The 17,246-nt window shown below is 34.7% G+C and overlaps 1 protein-coding gene across 1 annotated transcript; it reads right to left on the reverse strand.

The window, feature by feature from the left end:
- Positions 1–985: 985 nt before the first annotated feature.
- On the reverse strand, positions 986–15,641 carry LOC107892045 (cleavage and polyadenylation specificity factor subunit 1). Its single transcript, XM_016817013.2, has 26 exons — positions 15,168–15,641; positions 14,455–14,601; positions 14,137–14,290; positions 13,392–13,527; positions 12,831–12,976; positions 12,114–12,209; positions 11,913–11,965; positions 11,002–11,133; positions 9,940–9,991; positions 9,714–9,833; positions 9,107–9,241; positions 8,503–8,631; positions 8,174–8,251; positions 7,831–7,971; positions 7,367–7,461; positions 6,610–6,806; positions 5,644–6,431; positions 5,080–5,160; positions 4,922–4,987; positions 4,754–4,831; positions 3,963–4,193; positions 3,406–3,537; positions 3,120–3,296; positions 2,702–2,887; positions 1,917–2,299; positions 986–1,493 (listed from the first exon to the last, which is right to left on the reverse strand). Exons 1-26 carry the CDS (start codon positions 15,488–15,490, stop codon positions 1,379–1,381), a joined length of 4,371 nt encoding a protein of 1,456 aa, XP_016672502.1. The 5' UTR covers positions 15,491–15,641; the 3' UTR covers positions 986–1,378.
- Positions 15,642–17,246: the final 1,605 nt, after the last annotated feature.

A 17,246-nucleotide genomic window follows, 5' to 3' on the forward strand; every position in this document is an offset into this window, starting at 1 on the left:
ACAATTAATTTATTAAAATATTAATCGTATAAAAATATTTGAAAATATGTAAATTAAAAAATAATTTTACACTGATGTAAGTAGATCTCTCCAATGTAAAAAAAACAAATTCACATACAACAGAAGGGCATATTGATTGCCTAGCCTTATTCAGAGCATCGGGTCGCCAATGGATATGAAATGAAGGAGCATTGTTCCACTTTTGCAGGACATTCCTTAAAAGAAAAATGCACCCATAGACCATACCTGTACACTTCAGAAACATCTGTTAACACTTAAAGAATAACATGATGAACCATGTCATGTGCACGTGTGTTGTCATCATTGTACCAACACGTTATTCACCCACACACACGTGTTACGATACAGTAAACCTAATTTCATTTCTTTATGGTCATGGAGTGATTGAATTATCTGCCTTAACCTAACGGTAATGGAGGTTAAACACTAGTAAATCACTAGATTATGATATCGTGTAATGTGTTTAATCACCAGTGGTTTAAATTTAATTTAAGAACGTACATACTAATAATGAGAAGATTGAAGTGGAAGTGCCAAGATAGTTCATCTTACAGCCGGTATTGATTCTACTGAACAAAGGTAGGATACAAGTTGGGTGCATGCTCATTATAAAACTGGGGACGGAGGTGGGGCTGTAGGATTATAATTGGGTTTTGACTTAAACATCAAAATGAAAAAAATGATGTTTTACCCTTACATACACTTCTTTTTCAAAACTTCATCATAAATTGGTAGGCTGTCTATTCAGTATTTTACCCTTTTTTTTTTCTTTTTGTCATCATAATAACATTTACCTACATTCATAATTGTTGTTGTAACAGAACTCTATTATGTCGAACAATAATAAGCCATTGTTGGAGCCACAGTTTGAAAATAAATTCAGATGGCTGATGACGTTCTACCAAACATGATTGAACAACTGGGCACAAGCAAAGACTGCAAATTTACCGGGAATGTTGGAATGTTAAAAGAAAACAGGTGCAGACATTTATTTAATCAGCTACACAAGTTCAAAAGCAATCAGCAGTTTACAGCCTCAGTAGTGGCTTCTAACAAAAGATTACAGAAATTGGAGACTATGCTAACTGTTCTCTTCTTCAAAATTTACTGCGCTGCTATTATAGTCCTGTTTACTAGCCCCAAGATACAAGATTCTACACCATACAGATAAAAAACAATCCACCATACAACATTTGTTTTCCTTTCTCAATATCATATGAACTAAAGACACCAAACCTGATCTGAATAAGCTTTTAAATGCTGTCATTCATCCTACAACAGGCATCGCTCCTCATGAATTGTTCCGTACAAGTTGTTAAATATTTTCCATAACCTACCTGCCTTGATATCTGCTGCTTTACAAGAAGCTTGTTCCCAAAGTAAGATCATTTAAATTAGACAAAATTTGGGAACGGGTCGTTCCAATCTGATGAGCAATTTCAAGTTGTTCCTCCAATGGAAGCATTTCATAACTGCAAAACAATTTCAAAATGTGCAGCCGTTACTACACGGTTCCCATTGATCACATACGCTAAATGATCTGTTGATTTAAATAATTCTAGCCAATGTTATTATCAGCATTTCTCACCTCACAAATTTGCATGGGATATTAGTTTAAACAAAGAAAGCAAATGATATATGTTATATTTTCATGAGGAAATTTTTCTCTTGGGCTTTAGTGGAGTAATACATTCTAATACACGGTCAGGCATGCCCACCAAAAACTTGAAAATGCAAATGTTATGCTTGGAGAAGAAGGAAAGTCATAATGTCATTAATTCTTATATCACGAGCAGTACAACATGGGGTAGAACTAAAAGAAATGCAAGTTCTGGCACTCAATTTGATATTATAAGATGAAAATTCTTTCAGAGACAAAAAAAGATGTTACTTACTGGCAAAGCAGTTCACAATCAACTATGCTGTCAGGACCAGGCCTATGAGCCTTTCCATTTGAACGAAAATGGCGAAAAGATCTTGGGTTTAAACCAGCTACATGTGGAACAGCATCAACAAGCTTTTTCTGTAGAGACTGCAACCTACGAAATGTAAGTTCATCAAGAGGAGCTATACAGCCAATGCTGCCATCCAGAGTACCAAATAACAAAGCAAATCGATTGGTTTTATCAGAGCCAGCAGTGGCACTAGTTCGACCAGAAGTAGAAAGCATCTGGAGCCGCAAGAACTTAGTTACATGGGCACCAACATGGAATTCAGCCCTTGAAAGAAGCTTCTGTCCCCTCCAACTTTCAGACATCTTTGGTGCATAATAAAATACCTGAATGGCAGACAGTAGCATCAAAATTGTCAAAATTGATAATAAACAATCAAACTAAATGAGAAATGAACATAGTTCAACAAATAGTTCAAACGGTGTAGATCCTAATGGCAAATGATGAAGCAAACTTCAGCTGGATGAATTAAGGCCTTTAGTGCAAGAAATAGGAGGGCAGTGTCTACAAGATGCCTATGAATGTTAAATTGTTAATAGCCAAGTATTCAAAATAACCACTTCCTTCTCAAGTTGTATCATCCATGATTTCTTTGTGTCCCTAGCTACGCCTATGTCTGGGGAATGGTACAGTAAAATTTCATGATATCAAATACATATTATAAATGGAAAAAAACACCATATACACAAGTTTAAATACAAAATGGCAGAAAAGATGGATGCGATAACCTGAATATTCTTTTGATCATCAGAAACCATAAGACTTAAGGTACTTCCATCAATCAAAAATTCTGTTGCAAAACAATCAAGGGAGCCAAAATCCTTGGCCAATAAGCTAAGTTGAGCACCCTGTTCCTTCCAACTAAGGAAATATATGCTCTTGTGAACATCACCAAGTAGAATGAAATTCTTGACCTGCAGTTCATTGTAGGTATTAACTAAAGAATTCATTAAAATAATAAATAAAAAATGCAAAAGGGCCACTAAGAACTATTTGCAGTCAACAGAGAGTTCAAAACATCATCTATAGAAGGTAAAATAAAATAGATCACATCATATCAGATGGAATAAAATAAAGTCAGACTGGTATTCAAGGCCCTTACACCTAGAGCATTTCATTAAGATAGTCAAGGTAAGTAACACTTACAATATTTAAGCTCACAACATATAATGGTGGAGCATCATAAAATGCAATGCCATTCAACTCACTACCAGTCCAAATATGTAGAATAATTTTAGGACCAGAAGCTATCAAGAGATGACCTTGAAGGGAGGCTAAAGCAGATATAGCACCTTTTAGTTCCTTTGAATAGACCTCTGAAACCTATAAAATATAAAAATCAATTCATAGGTTCAAATCAGATATGAAACAAATATAGAATAGATTTGGATTAAACATTTTGGACATGAAAAATTAGAGAATCAGAAAATACCAGATTCTGATTATTATCAGTGCTCCTTCCAATAGAAAACAAAAGCACGCGTCCTCGTGCTGCAACATCCTCTCCTTGAACGTAAGCAGTCCCAATAGCCAAAAGGGTTTCATTCTCTTTTGTGGTGGTATTCTGCAATAAAGCACTGTCTAAATACAGCTTTTTTCCCCTAAACAGAACAAAGAATGCCTATCCCCAGAAAGACATGACAATAACATAAATGATCCAATTCGAAAGTATCCAGGCCAGACTCCATCCAATATCTTAATTACCATTCAACCCAATACTTACAGAGTTGTCCCCTCACATTTTGTAAAGATTAAATTAAGCTATGAAATGTGACCCAATACTTACAGAGTTGCCCCTCACATTTTGTAAAGATTAAATTAAGCTACGAAGCGTGATACATCAAGCATGATCTTCTATAATGCTCTCTATAAAAGACTAACACAAAGACATGCATTCTATCATCCTTCAAATCAGCCCTCTTCCAGAACCATGAAAGCACATAAGCCAAGACTAAAACAACCAGAACAACAAAAGAAAAAAGAACTTACAAACAAAGTGACCACTCTCACAGTTAGAGCATTTTCAGAACTCTGCATTGGAATAGTTGCCTTAGGTTCCCAAGGACCACCAGATTTTTCAGGTTCCAAAATCCGAACCTCAAACTCCTCCACAGTATAAGTTCGGTGCAATTCATCAGAACTTAAATTAAGATTGTCCATCTGATGGCCAGCTTCTTGATCAACCAATGATGATAGCACTTGATTAACTGGCTTATGAACCTGCAATTATAGTGATCAGTACAGAACTTTGGGAAACAGTCCCAACCCCCTCCACCCTCCTAGATCCGCCATACTTCTTGTAACTTACACATAGGAATAAAGCAGCAACTTCATAGTAAAACTTGAATCATGTATGCAGTGGACGGGGCTAGGCAAATTCTTCCTAACTAAAATTCCATTGAATGCAAGTATATGCTCTGATAAAATGCTTAATTATTGTAGCTACTTTAAGAAGAAATTGAGAAACCAACATCTACCAATCTTCTAAAATGTTAATAAATCTAAACAATTCAGCAGGAATTAATTACAAACCAGCAGCCTAGCACTAACAACATGCATGCATGTTTGCAGAATTCAATAGCAGAAAGTTTGCAAGAATGAATTGTTTTCAATATTTGAAGTTCATTTTCAAACCAGTAGAAGCCAGAAAAGACAGCCAGCATGGGTCCCCAGCCATATGTAGGCTACATTACATTGTAAAGGTTTATATAGCAACAGGCATTGTAGATATTAATATCATACCAAAAATAAATAGTAGAGAAAAGAAAGAATATGCTTACAGGAACTGAAACTATAAGTGGGTACAGATTCCTCTCAGCAAAGTAAGTAACTTGATGTGGAGTGCCCCTCAGTGGAATCTAACCCAGAGAAGAAGTTTCTATTAAGTACACTGACAAAAAAATAAATTATGTGAATAATTTCTACTGGTAAGATAGGTTAGAAATCACCTTTTGCACAGGCCAATAGTTGTCATAGTTCGATGTAGATGGCATTTGGCAGATCTTCAGAATACCCTAGGATTAAAGATACCAAAAAGAATTTTCTGTTTTAGCCATTCTGCAAAAGCTTATTGCTTAAAAATATAAAAGCTGAAGTAAAACCTAACCTGTGATGTAACATATATGAACCCATGATTACAGTTTACATTATGAAGAACAGTGAAAGCTACAATAGATCCATCACATATCTGAAAAACAAAGAAACAATATGAGAAGAGCGCACACATCCTTACATAATATGATGAAACAATTAAAGATGTAATTCTGTCAAAAGTTGACAATATTCAATTAAAAATTTCATTCATTATTTATAGGCACCTACATAAAATATCTAGCAGAATCCTTCCTGAACTGGGCAAAATTTAAATGGCATTGAGACCATATCCATAAAAAAATGAATTTGAGAAAGAAGATTTAAGTCAATGTAGCAAATGAGAAAAACATAGATTCTCAAATAGGCCGAGAGTTTCTAACTATAATGTTACAATGGTGCAGTAGACAAGAAGAAAATAATTATCATGTATACTCGGTCCAAATTTTATCAGTTATTTTATCAATTTGCAACTATTGAAATCACATTAAAGTTTGTGCAAAAATTTATAGAAAACTGTAACTAACTTTAGACCATTAAATTTTTTATATCCTATTGCATGAGAAACTTGATTTCAGACCTGTGGATGAATGCGAAGGCGTTGCCTAAACACCATAAACCAAGCTGGTCTTAACCCAGAGAGGAAAAACCCTTGATAACCACTAATGTTCTTAAAAATTGTAATCCTTTGGGATAATGTTCCATTTGATGTCTCCTCCCTTGTGTATGCATCCAAGGAAACACGAATAAATCTCAAATTCCTAAGCCTAGAAGCATTGACATTGCTCAAGCCAACAGAATTTTGTGCAGAAGCTGAACCTTCAACTTTCGAAGCATTATCTGGACCTTCAAACAGGTAAGCATGATAACAAAGAATTGTTCCATCTGTTAATATACCAAAAATAAATGGACGACTGTGATTTCCAGACCACCTCTGCATGGCCAACTCAACAACCTTCAAGTTGTGTACATTTTCCTTCCTGCTTTGTCCAGCCAATTCTTCAGAACTTTTGTTAATAGGTTTCTCAGAACCTTCAGAAGACTCCTGTGAATAGGCATCAACAAGGTGGGCTCTTCCAGATGCGAATTTTTCAACAGAGAAAACACAATTGAAATTAGGCACATCAAATATTTCAAGAGCACCATTCTCATAGCAAATGACACAATATATATCCCCTTGATCATGTGGCCCTCCATCAGCACTGTCAATGGACTCCCCAATGCCAGTGGAAAGCCACGCATCACTACTTGCTTTGCGGAGCCATGGCTCTGGACCTTTATCATGATATAATGAACAAGCAGATACCCTTTTCTTTGAGCCTTCAAAGGCAGCTGGACTGTTTATAGAAACAGTGCACGTAGCAGGATCTGTAATTCAAAAGTTAAACATAAAACCATCAAGAAATCCAGTAACAGAAGCAACAGGATGCCACATTGCTGCATGGTTTTGTAACACAGTAAAGACAAGTTATGAAGGTTCATGGCAAGTAAAGAGAGATGCAAGTTAACAAACACATGCATAAATATCATCTATGACAAACCATACCTCCAACAAGGAGCAAAATGCTTCCATCAGTCATTCTTAGCAACACATACGGATCCGCAATAGAAACAGACATAACCGTAGAATTATCAGAACCAGAGCTAGTTTCAGAGTTTGGCAATGGAATACTCAGTTCTTGAGTCATAAAAGAACCATCCAGAATTCGAGCACCACGTTCAAAAACCTGGATAACACGACGCCTAAAAGAACATGATGAGAGAAGTATTTAGAATTTTGTATGTGAATGTAAGCACCTCTAAACATGAGCGTGCAAACGAATCCTGATGTTCAAAGTAACACATCCACAAGTCATGCAAGCCCAATGATATTTAACTTGTAAATACTATAGTTAGAAGCATGGTATCTAATCTATTACATGGCTAAATGGACATAGAAAGCAAAAAAGAAACAAAATTTTCTAAGGCAGGTTTCAAACTTGTCAAGCAAGAAAACTCTTCAAGTTATTCTAAGCAAGGTATTGTTGAATAACAACAATGTCATTTCACCTGAGATTCGTAAAAACTCCCAAGAGTTTAGGTTCAAGTGAAAAAATAATTAGGATCAACAAACTGTATGGTGAGTATGCAAATCAGCTAAATGAAACGGTGGCATTGAAATGATAAAAGCAGACAGCGTTTACTGGCACCTATTATAAATAAAAATAGAACACCAGAAAGAAAATCGTTCTTCTTGAAAATCTAACCGCAAACCAAGACAAAATATTTTCATGAAAATATATAGAGCATGTTAGTGTTGTCACCTTCCAAACAAATTTCCTGCAGCAATTGTTCTACCTTGAACATAATAGTCTACACTTTCAGTCACTTCTGTCAAAAGATCAGCAGTTTCAAGAACCTGATCACCATAGTGAGTTAAGCAGTGGTCAACATAGAAAGTCAAATGTACAATTTGTAAGTTAGTAGTAGCCATTCTCTCCCTTTTTGTTAGCAAAAACAGCAATTTCAAACATTGAGATTTGAAAGACATTTTTTATCTGAAACCATCTCTTTAAGCTTCTTACAAAATGTTACTTTATTAGCAAAACTAAAGTGAATCTGATAAAGAATTAAAGTGATAAATCATTTCTCATTCTCAGGTGTTCTGATGCTAATAAAAGAAATTGGAATAGACAGATAATTAATACATTATCTGTCATAGAGAAAGCTAGCAAAGAGAAAAGCCAATAAAACAAAAGGTCTTCTAAGGTTAGGCATGAGATTATACCATAGTTCGTGCCTCCAGACTTATAATCAAATACGCATGATATTCATCATCATCGTCAGCCAGTTTAGAAGAATCAGCATTGTGACCGCGTGTGCTCTTGTGGTAAACAGTCCAAATTCCTTTACAACCAGTTAGTTCAACCTGCAGATGCAGAAGTGTGCATGTAATGATGCATGCATAGAGTTTCACAGATGATGGTTCTAGCACTAAGAAGTGATGTTTACAACTGAAAATGCAATAGTTAGATTACCAGTAGCAACCAGAAAATGGTTTACATGGATTATATCAACATTTTAAAATTTTAATCAGGTGAAATTCAGTCAAAGCTGGAGTATGAATGAACCTCAGTAATCATTTCAGGACGAATCGACTGCCGAAGAACACAGAGGGCACCATTCTTTCCATGGCCAGAACAGCACACCTGAAAGATTAGCCAAGAACAGACTTCAGGCACAACATAACTGCAAATCATTTAGAGGAAAAAATGCAAACAGTGGATAAGAAAATGAAATAACTGCTAAAATAGCCAATACATAAATAGGAAAATTTTAGGTAGCCACACCTTCATAAAAGTGGTGCCAAATTCAAATCAGAACCCCAAACCCAAACCCACATCCGTATGCATTAGTCAAAGCTGAGTAGATAATAAGCGTCTAACTCGCTAAAACTAACCAGTTCATAGTTACTTTGTTTGGCTATTCCCATTGCATTTGCATCAGCATTAATCCTCAGGCCATATGAGAAGTCCTTCAAAGGGCCAACATTTATTAACGAGTCCCTCACTGCAAACAAAAAAGCTTTCTGCACGCATGGAGAAAGAGAAACATAATAGGGTGTAAAAGTTGAGAAATAATAACCATATCCATTACAATAATGAGCCATGCAGAATAAAATACATGAAACAAATGCAAATGATAACAGAAACATTCTTCTCTTGATGATAACTGCAGTACAAATTTACCTAGTGAGACACCATTAGTACAACAAATAATTTCCCAAACCTACTAAACAAAGAAATTGCAGAACTACAACTTTAACGCAGGAACTGTCAAAATTAGAAAGCACAGGAGCTGGTTCCAAAGGAATGAAGCAATTGTCCAGTTTATTTCAACTGCAAAACTACAAAATCAGCCTAAGCTTTTTATTACTAGTTGATTATTTGGTTGCAAATCCCAGAAGAGTTTGATTTCTGTCCCCTTATTTTAAGAATTTCTTCCTAAGATGAAGCTTAAAAGCATCAACAAAAGGCCCTGTATTAATTATAGAGGTACACCACCTGTGCTGATTCACTGTTATTTGGGGTTGAACCATACAAGGAAAGCTCTTCACTGCCAACTGCATCTTGCAAAGCATCAGAGGATGACCTTCGCAAGCGCTTGGCCAGAGGGACATCACCTTCAATATCTCCAACCTAGAAGAATAGAAAACCAGAAAGAAATCTTTATAGCATTCCAACAGAAAACAATTTAATGAAGAGCAATTTTAGAATGAACTATGAAACTATGCCGAAATGATGCCAAGATATTCCTGGAATGTGAGATAACAGCCCTTCAGTGTGGTATTATCAACCAACTAATAGTGCCTAAAAGGTCAAGTGTGCATAGAAGATACTGAAAACAGCGTTGCACAATCCAGAAACAACAATACCTCAAAATTATTTAATTTAGTTTATAAATTACTGAATGATGCCATGATATTCCTGGAATATGAGATAACAGCCCTTCAGTGTTGGATTATCAACAAACTAATAGTGCCTAAAAAGTCAAGTGTGAATAGAAGATATTGAAAATAGCTTGGATGTTGCATAATCCAAAACAACAATACCTCAAAATAATTTAATGTTAGCATACAAATTACAGAATAGAAGCTGATAACAAACACACCTCTTCCTTCAAGCCAGATGGCAAGGTTGATGCTCCCGATCCACTGCTGAATTGCACAAGTAAACTATCTCCTAATCGACTACCCAAAAAGACCAATGAATTCCCAATAGTTGTAATGTCCTAAATGAATTAAAGCAAAATTCCCAACATAACTAGTCAATGACAAGAAAAAATTGGAAATAAATATATTTCGGCATGAGCTTGAAAATTTTAAAGATTAACTAACCGAAGTAAGTACTGAAGCCTTAGACTTGGAAAGGTCAAGTCTCTGCACAACCCTTCAAAGGAGAAAAGAAACAATTAAAAACCAAGATCTGTAGCAACTTCACTAATTTCATGACTACAAAGTAAAAAAAGAAAAAACTAAGCATGTCAAAGTATGCTGCTTGGACTCTCCATTTTTCTTGGAGTACCCATGTCCGACAAATGGATATTGGGATGTGACCTCCAAGGATCTTCCAAATACATGGAAAACCATAGAAAAGTCTGACAATACCCATGTCATATACATACACGTATCCAATAGTCACACCGAGTCTGAGTATACAACAAAGAATAACCTCAAGCAGTCTTCAAGAATCATATGTTTTCTTAGCTTAATTGGTCAATGACTTAGGGTGGGTTTGGATGGGCGATTGGGTGCGGTGCGGTGCGTTTAGCTTACTTTTTGTCTCACGCTACAGTATCGCTACAGTGTCTAATCTCACCGCCACCGCTGTTTTTACACTAACCGCAGGTAAACGCACCGCTTATCCAAACTCACCCTTAGTAGAGAAAAATTATATTACTTCTTAAACAAAACTAATTTTAATTTGTTCCAGTTTATTTATAAACTAATGATGTAAAGTAATGAGGGAATTCGAGTCATGAATAAAGATTTCAAAGAGGAAAACCCATCTTCTAGGACAAAATATAACAAATTAATAAAACTTAAGAAACCAATTGTATCATATATCTGATATCAATAAGGGCGTGCTTGCAGCAGAACTTCTGCCTCAGCCTAACCCTTCTGAATAATAGGACCTCATTACTGCCACTTATATGCAAATTTTATTTCCTATTTCGAGCAAAAGATCATAACATTTTGACTATCAGCCAACACAAGAATCCAATACTCGTTAAAATTATTCCCTTACCAGCACCTTGATGAAGATTGCTATGCAATATCATTACTGTCTACCAATTCAATTATTTATGCCATCAGAACAAAAAAAGACAGTTCTAGTTCTGCAGCTTAAAGGAAACCAACATAAAAGAGAAAAATGACAACCAAATGAAGAGCACTTACCTCCCATCATAAACAAGGGTCAGCAGTAGTAGTTCTCCAGTCTTTGCTGAAAGCAATGCTACATCATTAAGTAACCAAGTTGCATTAGCAGCATCAAGTTCTACGTTGAAACTTGATCTTGGAAGTTCTTGACTAAAATAAAAAACAAAACACAATCAGTGTGAGAGGCTAGGACTTCAGAGAAAAAAGGGGGGGGGGAGAATCGAAAGCAAAATTTCAGAAGACTCGTTAACAAACATTAGATGCTTAACACAATTAACCATTATCTTGAAAGCCACTTTAACAAAATAGACCACCGCGAAAAAGGAAAAGTGAGATACCAATCAATTAATGTGAAGATCAGTCGTTACTGTCAAAACCAACAGGCAACTTCTGAAACACGCAAATGATTCAAATAGCTATTCAAGATTGATCAGATAAGCATATATAACACAGTGCCGACCATTTTCACACAGGAATGAAGAATGCCCTACGGCACTAATTTGTAATCCACCACCTTTCTCAGAGAAATAAGTGATACTGACAAGATACCAGAACAAGCTATCATCCTTTGACAATAATGACTCCACACACACACTACCACTTTCACATTGTTGTAAAAGCATATTGAAAGTTGCAACAGTTGAGGTTGACAATAGAGATGTCAAGATTAAATTCCAAGAATTCTTCAATTATGGTTTTTATTTCATGTAAGGCTTAGAACTTATTCAAGTTATGATCACATTTAAGCTCTTAATTAAGAAAGATTCTTTTGGGACTACATGCGGGGCCTGAATTAGAATGGAGATCCCAATTTTCTTCAATTAGATTTTATATAAGAGTGCGTCAAGCTGTTGGTGCAGGGATGTAGCAGGATCAGGTCAATAAACACTTGTGTATGTGTGTGTCAGAGAGAGAGAGAGAGAGATGACCTGTTATCAACAGAAGCAGCATAACTGTTCAAAGCAAGTGCGCATGTTGCTGACTGCAGAAACAGACTTGCAAGTTATGGGATTCTTAAGGATAAACTAGAAAAAGTAGATGATCCACATATCACTAAATCAAAATTTAAACAGAAAGTAATCTTACAAAAAAATGCCAGACCAGCTCATGCCTAGACAATGGAAGTCTACCTGACTATGATAATGAATCATATTTGCACTAATCACAAGAACGCCTCCAATTGGTGATGGAACAGCAAGTAGCTTATAAGCATCATGAGGAAGATTCTGAAATAAAGACATGCCAATAATCATAAGGTTGGCTTTTGGAAGGACTACCCAGAAACCTCCAGCTCATCAAAAAATACAATGTTTCTGAATTTTACACTTAATTTGCTAGAAAAGATTAGCATAGAAAAGCTGAAATAATGCTTTTGCAGTATTCATTGGTAATTTTTAATAGATCGTGTGGTTGACACACAAATTTTCACGTCGCAAGGAATTAAGCATTAAATCACCATTTTTCAATAAAAGCCACAGAATAGGTAGTCAATCAAAAGCACAAACTTCTATCTTCAGCACATATCCAGCAGCCACAACCTTTCATTGGAAGAGAGGAAGGAAGAAATTGATTTATCTTAGTCAAATTTCATTTCTAGCTTAGCGCATGTTGCTTTGACCCTTCATTTTTTTTAAGTACTTGTATCTCACACTCATGTCCGACAAATGGATATGGAGACATGGCCTCCTAGGATCCTCCAAATTCATGGAAAAACTTGAAAATCCCTAATTATACCCATGTAAGACACATATCCCTAACCGACACTCACACCTGAATCCAAGTAATGTATATATCAAAAGCATTTCTATTAATAGCTATAAAACATAACTATCATGTTGAGAACATACAGCTGCTGACCATATGAGGGGATGCTGCTTCAATGTTGTGCTGATACTAAGAGCAGAAATCATACAAGTATGGTGCTTCCAAGAGACTCGTCCAGCCCAAGTAAGTTCCCTCTCATGAAGTATAACCATGACCGGCTCAATATAACCTAGATTATTTTTAAATATAAGAAACTATTGAAGAAAGTAGCTCAAATAAATTTAGAAAAAGAAAGAAAAAGCAACAGTGTCAACGTCTAAATGGATATCAGCTGTAATTAACATGATTGAAATGCTTTTCAACTGTGACATTATGAGTAATAAAATGAAGTCTAGCAAGTTTTCCAAGTAATCCAATTTCAAGTAGCCAATATAAGAGTGACAGTCTAATAAAGACCCCAAAGTCATTAAATTTAACTAGAATCCAACCAGGAGAAAGAGGTTCACATAACCAGCTAAAAAATTCGAGACTGAGAGATGATTTTCTACAAATTGAAACCAAATATAGGTACATTAACTTGCTAAAGAGCAAATACTTCCAACAAAATCTTAAAATCAATAAGAGACATAGTTGCTCAACCTTACCATGCACAAATATGAAGTCTTTTATGTGCTTCATATCCAAATCTCGCAAATTAATAATGTAAGATGATTCAACACGAGCAGAAACTGTGGCTCCAGATCCAAAAGCATCATCCTCACCAACAAATCCAGAACCAGCCTGAAAAATAAAGTTTCCATATCAAAAATAGAAGAAAACTGCTGAGGCCTTCTTTTAAGAATGCTTATGACCTTTTAACATCAGCCACCACAAGGACCCTCCCATTTCTTGAGAACTTCAACTTTAGAATACTGGTTTTTGTGATTTTAGATGTATAAATAAGTGGGAGATTTCCCACAATTAACCTTTGTTCAGAATTTACCAAGAACATGAATCTTTTAACAAGAACCTGTTTTTTCAAAAAATGAAATACTAGATTTCCAACAATTCAAATGTTATTCTTCTTCTGTATTATGGAAATAGTTCTTAGCTAAAGCATTAGAAGGAGAACTAATACTCCTCGTCCACAGAAATAGGAGTTCAAATATATGCAACTTCAAGAATATTGGGTTTGTAGGAATTACTATTCTCAAGCAGCTGTCAAACAAACAGCAGAACTTTTGAAGTCTAACTGAAAAATACACACCTAGAAAACATAGGTAACAATTACAGTGATACACACTACCATTTTCTCCCTACAGGCCTATGCATGAAAAGGTTTTTCATAGTGCCATTAGATATAGAGAAGTGAACTATGAAATAGTCAAAAGAATAGGAAGCAAAAGAGACCTGAGCAGCTTTAAGTACTATCATTTGCAAACCATAAACAAGAACACCGCTACATCTGCCTTGAGGATCAGCCTTTACCAAAGGGCCTCTTGCAAATGATTCTCTCCCCCTTTTCAAATGAAGCCACTCTGGGCCCTCAAAACAGTGCATTGAGCTGGAAAGAAATCACCATCAAGGAGTAAGTGTCTGGCTTCCAAAATTGGGGAACAGGCTATATATTGGACAAATAGTTCTACGATAAGAATCAAAATTAGGAGCACAACAAAGAATCCACAAATCAGAATGGTATGAATAGCATTTTTCATGATATATCCTTACCTTGTTTGAAGACTATGGGTTGAATCATCAAACTCTAGGACCGCAATTTTGGCATCTTGAAATGTTAAGATAATTGAATCTCTTCTCCTAGATACATCACCACCTCCTATTGATAGAACCGCCATAGATTCAACATTACCATGCAATCTGCGGTAGAATTTTTTAACACCCAAAAAAACATAAAAACATCCCAAAGAGAAGTACAGCAAGTCAGAAAGCACACAAGACCTTACAAACAACACAAGGGAAGAAGGGAAAATTTTTCAGGCTGCATTTTGGTTGGCATTTTCATTACTTGATATAACCAACACAAAAGCAGAACCATGTTGATTCAAAATGAATACTATATGACTAACAAGTAACACCAATACAAATATAACGGTTCCATATAGAAGTAAAATCATATGCGTTTTTACTCTCCATGAAATTCAATTTTTAATTTTCTTATTCCCGTTTATAAAAATTTGCTTTTTTTTACATTCGAATGCGTGTTTGGCTTTTAGCTTCGGAAAGCAAAAGATATGGAAGCAAAATATGAACCAAACACCAAGAAATCCCGCTACTTATCCAATTCATTTCCGATACTCGCTGAGCAAACTGCCACATAAATTCAAAAACAAAAAAAAAGTACTACGAAGTCAAAGTAAAGGCCAAAACTAAACATAAAGGATATGCGTGCATTTTAAAAAGGCCTTATGGATTCGGAGCCAAACCTATAACTGCAAACGAGCTCGAGTGAAACGGCAGAGACCCCATCCATAATGCCACCGCGCTTGACTTCCGTGGAATTTCTGGCTTCTCTGGTGCCCTCTTCTTGAACCCTGACTACATAGAGTTCGAGAACATTAGCAGCAGTGACGATAAGGTTAGGAACGGGACCAATGCCGCGCCTAGAGGACCAGTCGGATTCAAGATCTTCGGTGTGGTTGAGAGGAATTTGGGGCGTAAAATCGGCACGGCAGTTAGTGACGAAGCCGGAGGCGCAGTTCTCGATACCGGTGGGCCAGTGCATCATCTTGTAGGCCGCGTAGCTCATTGTGGAAGTCGAGGGGAGTTTTAGGGTTTCTGGATTTCAGAGAAAGAGAGAAGGGGAGGATTTAGCCGTTTAGAAGTTTAGGCAGTAAGACTGAGAACGGAAGAGCCAAAGTTTGAGCTCCAAAGTATAGCGACAAATAAAAAAAACCTCAACTCATAAGAAGAAAATGAAATATAATATTATTTTTAAATTAGTTTGCCTTTGGTGTTATAGGCTCAGTTTGATTTAAGGAACCAAAGTCTTTTTTTTTCTTCCTTTTTTTCCTGAAAAACAAAAAAATTAAGAAAATGTATTTAGTTAAAGTCAAAAAAAAATTAACTAAACCCCTGTATTAAATTCACACTAAATTAAGTTTTTATCATTAACAAAAATAATCAATTAAATCTCTCGATTAACAATTTTTATTATTAACCATGACCGTTAAAATAAATTGACAGACTAAACCGATAATACACGTGGTAATTTATGGTTTAATCTAATATTTTTCCCATAAAAATGATTAAAAATTATGAAAATTGATATAAATTTATAAAATATTAGAAAATTATTACAAAACTAGTTTTCTTAGCCATGCGAAGCACGAATTTACTTAGTGTATAAATTAATTATAATCCTTAGAATTATGAAAATCTATCAATATTTAAGTTTAATAATAAATTATTTAATAAGTAAATTTAAATAATTTGATATATGCAGATGATACTATTGATTATAATATTGATTATAATAATAAAACAACCAATACACCTTTAATTAATAATAACGTAAATTAGTACTTATATATAAATGTATTGATTTAATGTATTTAAATTAAAATATATATGTAATAGATTCATATTTTTATATATAAAATATCTACACATACTACAATTTAAGTGCATATACTAATATTTATTTAAATTTAAATTTAGCTTTTTAATAAAAAAAATAGTACAAATTTATAGGGTAAAATAGTGAAGAAATTGACCTTTATAAGGTAAGTGTGAGCATGAGAGTGTTCTCTAGCTAAAGTGGGATTAAAATTAATTTTTAATGAAAATAGTGAAAAAAGTGAGCTACGAGAGTCTTCTCTAGTCAATATGAGATTAAAATTAACTTTTAAAGTGAAAAAATTATCACTTACTTTTTAATGAAAATAGTGAATAAATTTATAGGGTAAGTACGAGCATAGGAGCAAAATTAATTTTTAATGGAAATAGTAAAGAAGTGAGTTATGAAATTTTTCTTTAGTCAATATAGGAATAAAATTAACTTTTTTTAATGTAAATAGTGACAAAAATGAGGTATGAAAATATTCTCTAGTCAACATAAGATTAAAATTAAAATTTTAATGAAAATGGTGAAAAGTTATACTTATTTATAAGATCAATGTGAGATATGAGAGCGTTTTCTAGTTAATATGGGATTAAAATTAACATTGTAATGAAAATAATAAAGAAATTGACACTTATTTATAGAGTAAGTGTGAGCATTGGAGTGTTCTAAAATTAATAGTAAATAAGTAAGCTATGAGACTATTTTCTAGTCAATGGGATTAAAATTAACTTTTTATATTATTAAAATTATTTTTTAATGAAAATAGTAAAGAAGTGAGTTATGGAGTATTCTTTAATCGATGTGAGATTAAAATTAACTTTTTAATGAAAATAGTGAAGAAGTGAGTGTGGAGTATTCTCTAATCAATGTGGGATTAAAATTAACTTTTTAATGAAAATAGCAAAGAAGTGAGCTATGAGAGTATTCTCTAGTCAATATG

Source organism: Gossypium hirsutum, chromosome D09 (assembly GCF_007990345.1).
Source record: "Gossypium hirsutum isolate 1008001.06 chromosome D09, Gossypium_hirsutum_v2.1, whole genome shotgun sequence".
Lineage (NCBI taxonomy): Eukaryota > Viridiplantae > Streptophyta > Magnoliopsida > Malvales > Malvaceae > Gossypium > Gossypium hirsutum.

Bases quoted from the DNA above. Each gene is read 5' to 3' on its own strand.
- LOC107892045 (XM_016817013.2), bottom strand. From the start codon at position 15,490: ATGAGCTACGCGGCCTACAAGATGATGCACTGGCCCACCGGTATCGAG. The intron at 8,632-9,106 runs GTGGTGTACCTC...CCATGCGTGCAG, and splicing joins ATAACAGTGAATCAGCACAG to AAAGCTTTTTTGTTTGCAGT. The intron at 1,494-1,916 runs GTAAGTAACATC...ATTGTTTTGCAG, and splicing joins GATTGTGAACTGCTTTGCCA to TTATGAAATGCTTCCATTGG.